The sequence below is a fragment of the Plectropomus leopardus genome, chromosome 10, assembly GCF_026936395.1.
Source record: "Plectropomus leopardus strain MGB_pleo_1.0 chromosome 10, ASM2693639v1, whole genome shotgun sequence".
NCBI lineage: Eukaryota > Metazoa > Chordata > Actinopteri > Perciformes > Serranidae > Plectropomus > Plectropomus leopardus.
Genome location: NC_142185.1, coordinates 13,100,348 through 13,115,231, shown reverse-complemented (window position 1 = coordinate 13,115,231; position 14,884 = coordinate 13,100,348). Strand labels below are relative to the sequence as shown.

Here is a 14,884-nt window from a genome sequence, read left to right as displayed (position 1 = left end):
TGTTTTTTGCCAAATTTAAGGAAACTCCCTCAAGGGCCCTTTTCAGATATTGCGTTCATGAGAATAAGATGGACAAAAGGTCACACTGACCCTGAACTCTGACCACCAAAATATTATCAGTTCATTGTTGAGTCCTACTTGATGTTTGTGCCAAATTTTAAGAAAGTAACTCAAGTCATTCTTGAAATTTCACGTTCATGATAACCCAAAATGGGACTTCTTCACTTTACTAAAGCGCAATGCCTCCACCCACAGCTATCGTTGGCATACAAAGTTATTTGTATGCAGACATAAAGTGACCTTCATGTTAACATGAGGAAGAATCAGTGGCTTTACAATGCTCTTTTACCAAGTTAATAGGTCTATCAGTAAAAATAAATGACATGCTTGAGATCAAGCAAGAAAAGACAGGTTCAATAAAATATTATTCATTTATTATTTCTATTCTTATATTGCTCTACATCAGAGCAGCAGCTCAAGGTTTGGCACTTGACTTTTCTAACATTACGTGTGAGGATCAACTATTACATTGGTACACAAAAGAAAAACATTCATAACCAAGTTTTTCTTCTTTACCCCGTTAAGGCTATTTTACAGCATGGTCTCTCATACCGACTCTTTTGTTGAGATATGACAACAGTTGAAAAAAGAAAAGAAAACAATGATCATTAGTAAATATATTAAAGATTATCTGTGCAAATACCTCAATTTGAGATGCTTAAGACATGGATCTAACATGTTACACATCTGCTAGTTCAAGACATCAATGCATAATTAAAAAAGGAGGTGAAAAACTTTTTTTTTTTTCAGAAAATTGATTAAAAGAACTATTTTAGACATCAGCTATTCTTGTGATTATCATTAAGTTACAATTGAAACACACTGGTGTAATGAAACTGTGTAGACTACATATTAATTGCATAAGATGTCTGACATTTTGTGGGAATCACATTACAGCACTGAAAATGCATCCAATCGGCATCTATTGGGTGATGACACTAATCTTAAAGTGCATGATAAGACACCCAAGCGCATTATAAGCACACTGCATGCATTCATATCTTTATTTTGTAATCATTCCAGAAAACTTTCAATGCAACTAAATTCTCTGTAAACCTGGCATCATTGTTGAGAAATTGTTTTTTACCCTCACTAGAGTCGGTTAAAGGTCCAGTGTGTTAGATATAGTGGCATCTAGTGGTGAGGTTGCAGGTTGCAACTAACTGAAATTTCTGTGTGCAATGCGCAAAGGACAACTATTGAGGCCCATGCAAAAATGCTAAACTGCAAATGGCACCATCTATAGCAAGTGTTTGATTTGTCCATTATGGGCTACTGTAGAAAAAACATGGCTGACTGAGAAAGAGGACCCGCTCCGTATGTATAAATGACTCATTCTCAGGTAATGAAAACACAAAGAGTATTACTTTCAGGTAATTATACACTGATGAAAACATAGTTATGAATATTATATTTGATTTCTGCCAATATTTCGCCCTAAATCCTACACACTGGACCTTTAACCCCTTTGCTTTTGCATTTTTGCATTACTTCCTAAATCATTATATTTTCATTACATTATAAATTGTATATTGATGTGCTTATAATGCCTTGTGAGCAACACACTTTAATTAAATGTGACTAGTCCTTACTTTGGATCATAGCCAAAACAAGTAGAGGCATGGTCATGCATGCATCTATTCAGCTTCATTTAAGATGAATTGTTTTCTAGCAAGAAATAATTTCCACCATGTTAAGGAGGATTCAAGTACACTTACACTATCTTTAACCCTAAACATAGTTGGGTAATGTCCTTTTTTCTTTTGAATGGCAGATGATGTCTACACAGGCCATAGTACAGACGCATATGGCAGTGATTCCAGTGTTTCTCAGCAGAATCTACATACAATAAATCCTGCTGAACCCTTTCATGAAAACACTGTTGTACTCCTTCAGAGATTCTGTAAGGCAGAGACACGTGAAAGTCTTTGATGTGAAGATCCTACATGTGTCTGGCGGACTGCCCAGATTTCAAGCTGATTTGTACCGTCGCAGTGTGAATGTTCACAATAATGTTACGGCCTTCAGTGTGAGGGCTTTTATAAAACCTTTGCTTCCACTACAGTGGCAGGATTCTCAATGTCGGCTTTGCTCTGAACCATCCTCAGCTCCAGTTGTGCAGGACTGGGCCTTTTCCCAGGGCCAGCCATTTCTGAGAAGAGAGTTGAAATACAGAAAGAGGTTTTTGGACTCTCACTTACTGATCAACCTAGTGGTAAACAGGTCATTCTTATCTCACGCTGAGTTTGTTATTCTTCTTGTTGCTTTTTACATGCAGTTATAAAAACAACAGCTATGACATAACTTCTGTGCCTCCTTCTAAATGTAATTTATTTTGAGTTGATACCTAATAATAGTGAAACCAAATCTGTCCTGTAATCAACGAACACATGCATCTTGACATTGCCACCTCTACATAATGCACACTACTGGCTGATTACTATTGACTTTGTGTAAATATAACAGCAGAGGGAAGCAAACAGTGCTCTTTTATGTCTGGTAAACGACTTCAAGATAGAGTGGAGAGGCCACATGACGAACAGAAGTCAATAAACACACACACAGTTCCTACCATTGGCATAAGTAATGGTCCTCTTAATGACATGGTGCATGACTGAAACAGTCTTTTCACAGGCAGTCTGAGAGAAACAGAGGGCAGACAAGGTTACGAGCAGGTTCGGATTGATTTATTACAACGTGGCAACATAATTAGACCTGATTTCATCAGCTTTTTAACTGAAAAGTCAAGTGTACTACTGACCTTCAGGTCTTTGGGGTGATGGTGAGTCCAGGCTAGCAACATGGCAGCAAACAGGTCTCCTGTCCCCACAAACACAGCATCCACTTTAGGGATGTCCATGCAGATTTTCTGACTGGTGTTGGTCCCATCTGGTTTCACTACAGAGAGGACACAGGATAATTATATCGGTACTATCTTGGGGCAAAGGTTTCTTCCACCAGAAATGAAAAATAAAGAGTAAAATTAAATAATTTGTTGTAAACACAAGTTTATTCTATTTTAGTTTATTAGGATCCCAATTATTCCCATTACTACAGCATTACTGCAGCAATTCTTACTGGGGTCCACAAAACAGACTTAACATAGTGAAGATGCTAATGTTAAATTTTCTTCTATAGCGTGTCAATCTAAAGTGAATGATAAATTATTGAATAAAATAAACAGTAACAGATGTTTCATCTAAATCCAAGTAATGAACAAAGTAATTTGTTTTTAACAAATAACCAATTTAGACAATTATGCATTTCAACTACACTGATCGTGTAGTCACAATAGAGTGCTATAAATGCTGCTCAGTTTAGTACTATTTGTAGTATACCACCAAACTGCTTGGCAATGGTCAAGATTGGACAATATTAAGGCCTGAATCACCTGTCTAATTCAGTTTTGTGTCAAACATTATGCACATCTTTTAATAACTGAAATACCACTTTACATTTTAGCAAGTATCTTATGTATATGTTTTGTCCATGTTAGTTTACTATCCTAGACAATTACCTGGATGTTAGCACTTGGTCAATATGCATCATTTACACAAAGATTTAAGACAGGTTTTTTCCTACGTGTGTGGTTTGAACCAAATATAACGGTATTATGGAAAGATCGGTCTTAGACACATTCAGGACAAGTTTATTTTCCCTTATTCATTTAACCACTGATTGCAACTTTAAGTGAAGATCAGTGTTTAACTCACTGGTGGTGAATGCTGACATATACACAGAGGAATCATCTGCATACATCAAAATACGGGACACATGTAAAGAAAGTACTACACTGTTTGTGAAAGCGGTGTGAAGTAAAAATAAGTAAACAGACACTGTATGGAGAAAGTTGGTCTGGTACTTACCCATTTTTTGGCTCCCAAGGGCCACCAGGAACTGGTCGCCATGTTTTGAGGGTAAGTCCGTGCTAGTGAGGACAACGGTCTCTGGACCCATTTTATGAAGCAAGTCCATCACCTGAAAAGTAGAAGGAGTCCCATTTCCTCAAGCTTTGTACTTTTTGGTGTCACAAACTAAACTAGACACAGCACAGTGAGACACAGGTTTGATACTCACCTCAATAGCATCTGCCTCTGTGGTGATTTTCTTCCCTGTTAATAGCCTGTGAGAAAAGAGGTCACGTATCAAATAATTATTCCTTTTAGCTAATAATGCCAAATAAGAATCATCCTTTACATAATTTTTACAGCCAGATTTTATGGATGTTTTTCAAACGATGCTGTGTAGTGTACTATTAACTGTTTATGATGATTGAAAGTGCACTCACTCTGCTTCAAACTGGTTGGGGGTGAGGATGTCGGCCAAAGGCACTACTTTGTCCCTGTATACTGGAAGCAGGTACTCTGGAACGTACTGAAACACATCACCAAAATAAGAACTTCATTGTGAGTGTGTGTGTGTTTTTTTTTTAACCTCCTTTTCTATGCAGTTTTGAACCCCTTACAAGTGTCACCTACTTTTTCTAAATGACGGATTTCCGCAAAGTGAAAACAAATAATTACTATATGAAGAAAAGTTAGAGGATTACTTTCACACAATTAGTTTTACAGACTAATTATGATTTAAATTAAAATTTAAATAAATATAGTTCTTTGAAAGTTTACTTCATTAATACAGTGCAGAAAAAGGACAGAAGAGGTAACAATACAGTAAATCCTCATCAACTGTAACGACTGGGCGAGGAAAAATTGGGAATTTTCTGAAAGATGCTTACCATAGCACCGTGGTCTCCCATAACAGGGTCACAAACTGTGGAAAAGAAGACTCATATTTAAATGATGGACTTGCATAAAAATAGCAAAAATTAAACTCTGTTGGGGCTCTAACTGATGACTGTCATTATTGGTTAAGCTGCTGATTTTTATTTTACCATCACTTTACCATTTGTTTACCATCACTTAGTACAGAGAAAAGCAAATGAGAAGCTGAAAATAGGAAATCTTGTAATACTCTAGTACTTTTACTAAAAATTATCAATCAATTATCATAATGTTTTTGTCCAGCCACTGATCAGATCAGCTAACCAGCAGTGGTTATTTCAATTTGCATTGAGGCTGGACGATATGAAGAAAACCAAATATCTCAACATATTGACAAAACACCTGAATAACAATATTGTAACGATATTGTAGGGTTGACTGTCAGTGCTTTTACAAAATATTGACACAATGAGATTTTTGATAAATAATCATCAGTAATGTAGATATAATGACTATATGGGTAAAGGCAAAAAATAAAGCAGCTAGCTTACAGTCTGGTAAGTTCAGAAAATCACATCACTTTACTGTGATGCAGCCTTTTCAACCCGGAAAAGACAACACTTACAATATTATGATACCCAAAATCAAAGGCTAGTCTCATATAGTATTGTCACAATAGTGACATTTCTAACTTCAATATAATACCTTGAAAAATTTTCGATGCCACCGGGAAAATTCATCATTGAAGCCATAAAAAAGAGCAAGGAAGTGCAGCTAGTACTGGTGTTTTGATGCTACGGTGTTATCGATACTGCAGAAAATACTGAAACCGTTTTAAATTTTCAGAATTGATATGTATTGATAAACTGATATTTTTAACAATCCAAGTGTGGCGCAAAATCACACAAAATCAAAATCAAACTTAAATCAAACAATCAAAGGGCCACTGGCACACCATGGTTCTTGCTGCCCCTCTTGCAGGGATATAAAAACCAGTTTGCCTACCCAGGTGCATGCTGGTCCTACCTGTCTAGTTATCGTTATAACCGTGGGTGCTCCGTATTACAAAAAGAAATACTAATTGTGCAAAAACTAAATCTATTACAACACACTAATAATAATAATTAAAATAAAAAGGACCAACATATAGCTCCAACAACAAGTCTTCCATCCTGATATCGATGTAATATCGATATATTTCCTAGGCCTAATTTAAAATGTGAACAATATAACAGTGTTTACTCACCATATACCAGGCTGGGATTTGCTTTCTTCAGCTCTTGAATAATGTCAACCACCATCTCCAGGAAGGACGAGTCTCTGCTGTACCCTTGGGGATAAAAATGTGATGAAGATAAAATTACCTACAGTGAGCCTGTTTTACTTTGCTGCTCCCTCTGCAAATACTAAAACTACTAATCAAAGTTTATCAATGCAAATATGGCAGCTCATACAAACTAATGATCAAATTTAAGGTCAGAGAAATGCAGGTACACTAGTGTCTGCACATCGATAACTTTAAGGGGGAAAATGTGCCCCTTCATACAAAAGGCAGCACCACATTGTGTATTGGATTTCTGTCCTGCTGAGGCTGCTGTTGAAGGAGAATTTAGTATCAGTTCTCATAAAGGACTAAACAAAGCTGTCATCAAATGTAGCTGCTCAAGATCACTGCTACCAGGTCTGAGCTTTCTCATCTCTAAACAGGGACACGGTGCTCAGACTCACCTGTGAGGATGTAGTCATAGTGGTTCACCTTATTGAGCTTGATGCCTTCATAAAGCACATTTAGCTCCTCGGCTGTCAGTACTTGACCTTTCCAGTGGGCGTAGCCTAGGATTCAAGAGGGACAATGGAAGTTTAAAACTACATGACATTGTGAAGACATTCAATTTGAAGTTGGAAAACAAAAACGAAGATGTTTTAGGACTTTTTAAGGATCCCTGGGGAACCATGACAAGTACTTAACATTGCTTAACCGTTTAAATCCTGAGCAAATTTGCATGATTTCTTTCAAAAACATGGGGAGAAGGTCATGAGCAATGAAAGACGAAATGACCCAGAAATTAGCAAGAAATTAGAAAAAAAATACAAGAAAATGACCTGAGAATTGGCTTTAAAAAGAAAAAGAACATTAAAAAAACAGAAATGATCCTGAAATGTACTTGAAAATTGGAATAGTTGTGCTAAGTCATTTTAAATATGTAATTATGATCATTACAAATATACCATTTTCTAGACATTTTTAAAAGAAACTTCAAAATCTACTAACTTCTTTCAATTTGTAAAACATGTATTACCAAGTCACTAATTGCTTTTTTCCCCAATGTATTTTTGAAAGAAATCGAGTCAATTTGCTCAAGGTTCAAAGATTCAAATATTTTCATAAGGCCTCTGAAATCAGCACAAGAAAAGTGATGTCGCTTAAGATTTCAAAGGGTTAAACTAAGAAAAACACTGTAGTATTGTATTAGCCCTGCTGTGCATCTGTCTAAAAAACAGACATCCAAGTGTTTTTCTCCTCCTTGCTCTGTCTTCCCATCCCCCACGCCCTCTGCTGAGGTCCCCCTCCTCTGTGTGGTGTCCGGGGCCAAACAGGGGCCTCCACACTGACTGAATGGGATGCCTGTATCCTGGCTGCCAACTTCCCCCTTTTCTTTGTCCCTCTTTCACCACTGACCTAGAATAAACATGCACAAGCTGTTCTGACTGCAAATGATTGGACATGCACATAAACACACTTCCATATTCTTCACACGGTTCACACAGAACCCAAACTGACCCTGAGTCAGTGAGAGCACCTCCATGCAGCGAGGACTTAGCAAAGTGAAAGCATGTGCTGCGGTTGGAGGGCAACCTGAGCGCTAATTCCTCTGACAAGGGTGTAAGTTTCTGTTTATTATTGTTGTTTACATATTCTACTGTGAACTAGATGTAAGATTATAGTCTACACAGCCTTGTAGTTTTCTCCACATGCTCAACACTGACCACTTTCCTCCCACCGAGAAGCAGATGTTTATATTGATTTAAGTTGTGCAAATGTCTGCTGCCCCCGTGGCGAAAGCACATTCTTCACATACTTTGGCACATGATCCCCAGATTACAATTCTATCCTCACTGCAGGTGATTCAGCCAACAAGTTTCAATCAAAACATTAAATGTTGTGTTGCTCTCCTTAATGAGTGAGCATTTCACTGCTCCATTGCACAGGGTGACTGTAATGAAGTATGTCTATGTGGGACAATGATAGTGCCGGCATTTATATATAAATTAACCACCGAGCCAGAGATGACGTTATTTGGATCAACAGGATTTGGTAAAATTAAAGGGTGTCTTTGTTTTTTTTCGACCTGGTTCCTGACTCGTGTTTTTGTGTCCAAGTGACTAACGGGAACAATAATGTTATTGTGATCAAATTTTTATTTTGATGAATAAATACATTAAAATGGAGACCAAGGACCAGGGAACAACAATTTTTGATAAGTGGTCCAGTACTGAGTGAGACAGGCTGCAATGTAAACACTCAGAGCACCGTCAATTTCCGTCCACTAAAAGCGCTTGTGTTTTTGCCAATAAAAGGGCTCAGATTGTTCTGAGTTTCTGACAACATTATGGGATGGATACTGACAGAGATAGACCTTTTTGTTAAAGAGTTGAAACAACCAGAAACACAGCCAGAAACAGCCCCAGCACTATCACTACAACCCAATGAAATTCATTTCAATTAATATTCATTTTAGCGAGTATAGAGCCAGCATATGTTCACATCTTTTTAACCCAACCAGAGTTGAAAACAGTGAAAAGATGAACCAAGAGAGCATTTATGAGTTTTATTTAGTTTCTTTCGACTTTGGATTCCCTTTGTCAGACTGTAAGCTGCAGTATAAGTTTTATATGTGTTTTTTCTTTTTTGAAAGGTTTACTGTAATGTTAATTCCTTAATAAACTCAATTTAAAGAGGAAAGAAAAGTCACACTTACATTAAAGAAAGCCCCAGTGTGCAGCATGTGTGTGATTGTAGCATCTTTTATTTAACTTGGCGTCAATTGTCCCTGAAAAGACTAAATTTTGTGCAACACAGTATCCATACGAGGCAACATGCTCCCACAGATACACCCAATGTCAAGTTAACAGAGACAGAAGACAAAGTGATCAGACAGAAATGGTTCTTAGAAAACATTAACTTTAAAACTCAGTGATCGATTCTTCTCCTCTAAACCCAACTGATGATTAAAAAGATTGGATTTGTGTGAGTCATCCAGAGGTTTCTGCACTGGAAGGACAAAGTACAAGAACTTCCGGCAGTGATTGACTCCGTACGAACATCAGACCTCTGAACCCAAAACCTAAGCCGCCTAATTAAAGGTAGTAGAGTCAAACAAACACAGATTGTCTTTGGGTTCAGCATTTCTCACTCAAACATTTTGTGAATACATATTTTAGCCAAAAAATTCATTTCCAAATCCAGTTTCTGAATGTTTTGAAACCTGCACTTTCTTAATGGGCTGCAGGTATTTTTTTGGTGTCCGTGTGTGTGTGTGTGTGTGTGTGTGTGTGTGTGTGTGTGTGTGTGTGTGTGTGTGTGTGTGTGTGTGTGTGTGTGTGCGTGTGCTGGTAGAGCACAAGATTCAAACAAAATGAGTGTTTGAAGTTTACACAAAGATCCTCTCAGATACTGACACCACAGAGAACTAAATGGTTTTTGACTGAAATGTTTTGAGCATTTCCAGTCTATGCACTACACCAGTAAAAAGTAAAACACACAGTTTTATATGAGAATAGAAAGATGAAGGGGTCAAGTTGTTTAGTGAAAATTGGCTCAATATACTTTGCGAAACTGAATAAAAATCACCCCGTTTTCCTCACATGGGGCAATTTAGAAGCACTCAACCAACCTGTGTGATTGGAGAACTGCACAGAGTTGATAGAGTCCACTTCAAAGCCCAGCACCTGAGAAAAGAGACATTTCGCAGCTGTTAAAACAGAGAACAATGACGTCTACAGGTCTAAAGGAGCTGCTGGATTTCACTGTACTGTGGGAAGAGCAATTACTGTGGGAGTTGTTCAATGAGAATAGTGTGTTTTTTTTAAATCACAGATTAAGTTACTATCTTTTGTAATCATTGACAGGACTCAGGTCACACTTTATATATATCACATTACATTTTAACACCGTTATCTAATGCTCTAGTTTCTGAATGCTTTCCCTGCACTTTTAGACACACGGTAGTTTCCGTGAAAATTAGCTTGCAGAGCTTTTGTTAGGAAACTTGTTTTGAGATAAGAACCATAAAATGGATCGCTGAGTCAGCTCTTTGTCGTCTCAGCACCGTCACACAAATTTCAATGACACGAACATGATATTTGCTGGGGCTGGGCGATATAGAGAAAGTTAAATATCATGGTATTTTTGACCAAATATCTCAGTGCCAGTATTGCAAGGACATTTTAGGGTTGACTATTGGTGCTTTCAAAAAACATTTACACAATGAGATTTTTGATAAATAACCATTAGTAATGTGGGAGTAATGACTAAGGGTGTGAAAATAACAGAACAGCTACAAACGTCTTGTAAGTTCAGAAAAATGAAATCACTTTAGCCTTTAAAAGCAAGAGAAGACGAAACCGACATCATAATCTTCAAAATCTAGGACGATACCTAGTTTTAGGCTATATCATGATATCTATATAATATCAATATATTGCCCAGCCCTTAATATTTGCCATTATGGATTTATTTATTCATGCTTGTATATCTCAGAAATTGCATTGATATGGGAATGAAAAATAAAACAGTAGCTGAGTAGAGTGGGAAGTCAGATTAAAACAATCTTGAAGGATTTATTTTGCTAGGGGTCAACAGATATTGTTTTTTTAGAGCTGATACAGATCCAGATTATAAGTAGTTAATGAGATTGATAGCCAACATTTGGAACTTATATGCATTTACATTAAAAATTTAAATCTTTGTGTCAATATTTAGAATTTGGAATATAACCAAACTCCAACACAACACTTTGTAAAAATGTTTATTCAAAACTGAAACTTTCAACATCAAATACAACAAGGTTCCCAGCAACTTGTTTTTAATTAAGTCAGGTTTAAATCTATGTTTTTCAAAAAATGAATGAAAAAAATAGAAATAGCTCCCTAATGTTTGACATCGTAAAAGTTCCTCTCATGCTGACACTTTCTTTGCACTTTAAAATCAATTCATTTTATTGGTGATCATTGAAATAAAACGCTGATCCAGATAAACATCAAAATGCCAAATATCGAGCCAATAATCATCCAGGCGATATTCTGTTGACCCCTGCAATTTTGCCTTTGAAAGTGGCCAGTTATAATGTAAAATTGTTTTTCTCAAACAACACACAGAAACATCAGTATGTTTTATTAAACTCTTGTTTTCTACATGGGGAGAAATCATTAGGCTAATATCATGATTTCAAACATTTCAATAACCCACACTGTTTCTAGGACATTAAATTGATTAATATAACAAGCAAAAACAAAGTTACAAAAAAGCTCACACTGACTGAAGCTGCTACCTGTAGCTACACGCTGTGTTTTTTAAGGAGAGGAGATAACTGGGCTCTAATTTATTTTCAAACTTCGGACTGAAAAGTTGTCATATTGCACTGTTTTTTTTGTTGTTTTTTTTTAATTCTATTTAATTTATTTCACAGCAATTGTCTGTTGAGCTGTAGGTGGGTAAAGTCTAAAAACGGGATATCGGCCTCAGATGTTTGGGCAGGACAGGAAGGATCCTCACAAATGCAGGACACATGTCACACATCACGAAGTCTCGCTCTGTATTCAACACACCCGTCCGCCATCGTTTCTCTGTTTTGTTACTGTTTTCTTAAGACATCTCGTGCAGCCACCTGAACATTAGATCCAGGACTTACCTGCAGCGGGAACGTTGCCGACTTGTTCCCGACGTATCCCCTGACAACATGACTCTGAATGGACAACACACGACACTCCATTACCGCAATTATACCGACTGCGTTTAAAAACACCGCACAGAGACAACAGGCGTGGGAAAACCTAGAGCTGCATTAATAATGTGTGCTGGCTCTGATACGCCGATACTTAGCATGTGAGGAATAACTCCAGCATTGAAGGGCAGAAGCGGCGCCGCTGCTGGTGACATTTGGTTTTTCTTCAGGCAGCTGCAAGGACACCTAAACTGATGCGTTCACAGGTTCGTAAAAAAGTGGGAGACACCAGCTTCCTGTCAGAGGAAACCGTTCACCTCAGCCTTCATTTAGTTAACCTTTTCAAACCCTAGAAAATTCAATAGGTTTAAAAACATGGCAAGAGGGCAAAAAGAAATAAGTAAAAAGTTACAAGAAAAAGGCCTAAAAATAATAATTTAAAAAAGTAAAGAAAATGCCCTGAAAGAAAACATGAAAAAAACCCCCACGTGTTTTGTTCTATTTTCCTAAATACATTCTCCAAGACATTCTTTTACTTTTTAGATAACATTTAATAATCTCTCCACGGGTAATATAAGTTATTTTCTTCTCACCTTTTAATTGATTCTCTCTTTTTTTATTTGCAGTTTTTCCAAACATTTCTTGCAAGTGCTCCTTGCCTTTCCCATGCGTAGGAACACAGCACAACACAACTGATGCCAATCCAGGGTTTAAAGGGTTAAATGATAGGTCACAATTTCTTAAGTCTTAAAAACAATATTCAGGAACATTGCAAAAGGATTTGCTTACCGTGATTATTCCTTCTGTTCATACTAGATCCCTAATGCATTTACAATGTAAGTGATTAGTGATAAAAACACACAGTTCACCCTCTGTGCAAAAATCATACATACCACTTTTTATCTGACGATTATTCTCAGTTAACCTTCAGCTACAAACCAAGTCAAGATCTTCAAAAGTAACAGTCTTTTTAGTTACTTTCAGACAGTCTTTCTGACATTAACACAAACAGGAAATTGTGTACACCTACATAAAACAATGAATCATTGTATGATATTTACCTGAATTTTCAGACTACTGAAGCTTCATATCAGATAAACTTTGGAATACTTTTTCTTTTTTCTTTTTTTCTATTTTACATAAAAAGTAGACTCTAGATGTTGGATTCCATCACTTACATTGAAATTGCTTTGGGGACTAATGGCCTCAGGGTCATTATAGGATCATAAACAAGCCATACCTGTTTTAATGTTTATGGGCGTTGTTACCTGACTACTATTTGAAAACAGGCCTGATTACTACTTTTCAAGAGTTTTCAGTGATCTAGGGGTGCATGCACAATACAGTGAATGAGTGGAAGATTAAATAAATGATTTTTTATAGGACAAACCACCCCTAATTAAAAAAAAACCAAATAAACATTTTTTAATCTAACGTGTAGTGCTATTTATCAGTCTGACTGACAGTCTGACTTTTTTATGCAAGTTGCTGTGTGTTAGTGATATTGTGATGAGAGATGTCTGCCTTCTCTCCAGTATAATGGAATTAGATGGATCTCCGCTTGTGGTGCTCAAAGTGAACAAAAAAAAAAAGAAAAGAAAAATAATTTTTAAAACTCAACAGCAATATTTCTTTCCAAATCATGACCTGGTCACTCAATATAATAGACAGAGCTTGTTGTGAGCAGTTTTCCTGTCTACTCATGGAGGAGAGGCTTGTGGTCGTGATAGTGCCAGATGTAAACATTAATGGCGTCCTCCTTAGCTGAGCTGTAATGCTAAAAGCTCAGGTGAGCCGGCAGTATTGAACTAAGATGCATACTTAAGGTTTCTATTCATCAAACTCTGTGGATTATTGCAAGTAACCAGGTCATGATTTATGGAAAGAGACATTTCAATTGAATTTTTTCAATTGAAATTTAAAAAATGTAAATGAAAAATTGGCACCACATGCCAAATGCCAGAGAAGGCAGATATCTTTATATCTGATATCTCCAACAATAGACAACTCACAGAAAAACAATCTAGATTGACAAAAAGCACTACAGGTGAGAGGAAAAATATGTGCTCTTGATTTAGAGGTGAACTCTCCCTTTCTGTTGTGAATCTAAATACAGTACATAGATTTTTGAACCACAAAGAGTTAAAAGAAAAAAAGACATAAAAAAGAAAAACAATTAAAATACTTTTCACAGTCACATTTTCAGATATTTATGTCAACAACAAAACTAAAAAAAATCACCAACAAAATATAATGAGATCAGCTTTGTATTCTAAAGTGCTAAGAGAGCACATACTTCTGACAAGGTTTCATTCTAAATTTGTAATTTTAAGAATAGAAAATGATTAGAAAATTTGAATCTATGTCAGGATGTATCAAAATTCATACAGCAATAGCTAATTGTGGTGATTTAATGTTGGCGTGCATGACTTTTGGGGTAATGTTAAGGTTTTGTATAAGGATGCAGCGTGCAAACTCAAAAAAAAAGGTTTTCAAACTCATCACTTCAGAGTTTTGACCATTTAAATACATAATCAATGCCACCTATGGGTGACATCATTAGACTCAGTGGTATACATGTGCACATGTAAACGGTTTGCTCAACTGCGAGTTTTGGCAGTCTGTGCAAAATAGTCCACAATACAATCAATTGATCAATTAATGAGAAAATGGCACACTGTTATTATTGTTGTTCCCAACCCTTACATTAGACTTTTTCATTTGTATCTAAATTGTTTAAAAATGTAATTTTAATATTTCAGTGACCAATAAAAGACACTATAATCACTTAATCTGTGTACTCTTTGTTTAAATCTGGCTGCCTTCATTTTGTATACTATTTAATGTTTTGTTTTTACTTACTGTAAAGCACTTTGAGCAGCAATGTGTTTATGGAAAATGGTCTATACATAAATTTACGGTTATTATCATCACCATAAAAATACCACTAATAATCCACAAATTGATTTGAATATATTCAGTAATTATGGAGCCAAATGTAAAATATTCTAAGTCAATATTTATTCTCTAATCACTGATCCTTGATCATAGTTCATTGCTTTCAATAACCCTCTAAGTTTCCAAAGTCAGGTGAATTAATGTAAGTATTTTGGTTTCCACCAGAGGGCACAAGAGAGCTGAGATTTAATTTGTACCTGA

General features: G+C 36.4%; 1 protein-coding gene across 1 annotated transcript; it reads right to left on the bottom strand.

Moving 5' to 3' along the window:
* Window positions 1-412: 412 nt before the first annotated feature.
* On the bottom strand, window positions 413-11,973 carry LOC121949016 (pyridoxal kinase-like). Its single transcript, XM_042494602.2, has 11 exons — window positions 11,693-11,973; window positions 9,677-9,731; window positions 6,510-6,614; window positions 6,028-6,111; window positions 4,796-4,830; window positions 4,349-4,434; window positions 4,138-4,183; window positions 3,927-4,038; window positions 2,822-2,958; window positions 2,633-2,699; window positions 413-2,212 (listed from the first exon to the last, which is right to left on the bottom strand). The coding sequence occupies exons 1-11, from the start codon at window positions 11,771-11,773 to the stop codon at window positions 2,100-2,102; spliced, it is 921 nt and encodes a 306-aa protein (XP_042350536.1). The 5' UTR covers window positions 11,774-11,973; the 3' UTR covers window positions 413-2,099.
* Between the last annotated feature and the right edge of the window lie 2,911 nt (window positions 11,974-14,884).

Excerpts from the sequence above, each read along its gene's own strand:
- LOC121949016 (XM_042494602.2), bottom strand. The coding sequence starts at position 11,773 with ATGGAGTGTCGTGTGTTGTCCATTCAGAGTCATGTTGTCAGGGGATAC. Across the intron at positions 6,112-6,509 it reads CTATGACTACATCCTCACAG|GGTACAGCAGAGACTCGTCC; the intron begins GTGAGTCTGAGC and ends TTTATCCCCAAG. Across the intron at positions 2,213-2,632 it reads GACCATTACTTATGCCAATG|AAATGGCTGGCCCTGGGAAA; the intron begins GTAGGAACTGTG and ends CTCTCTTCTCAG.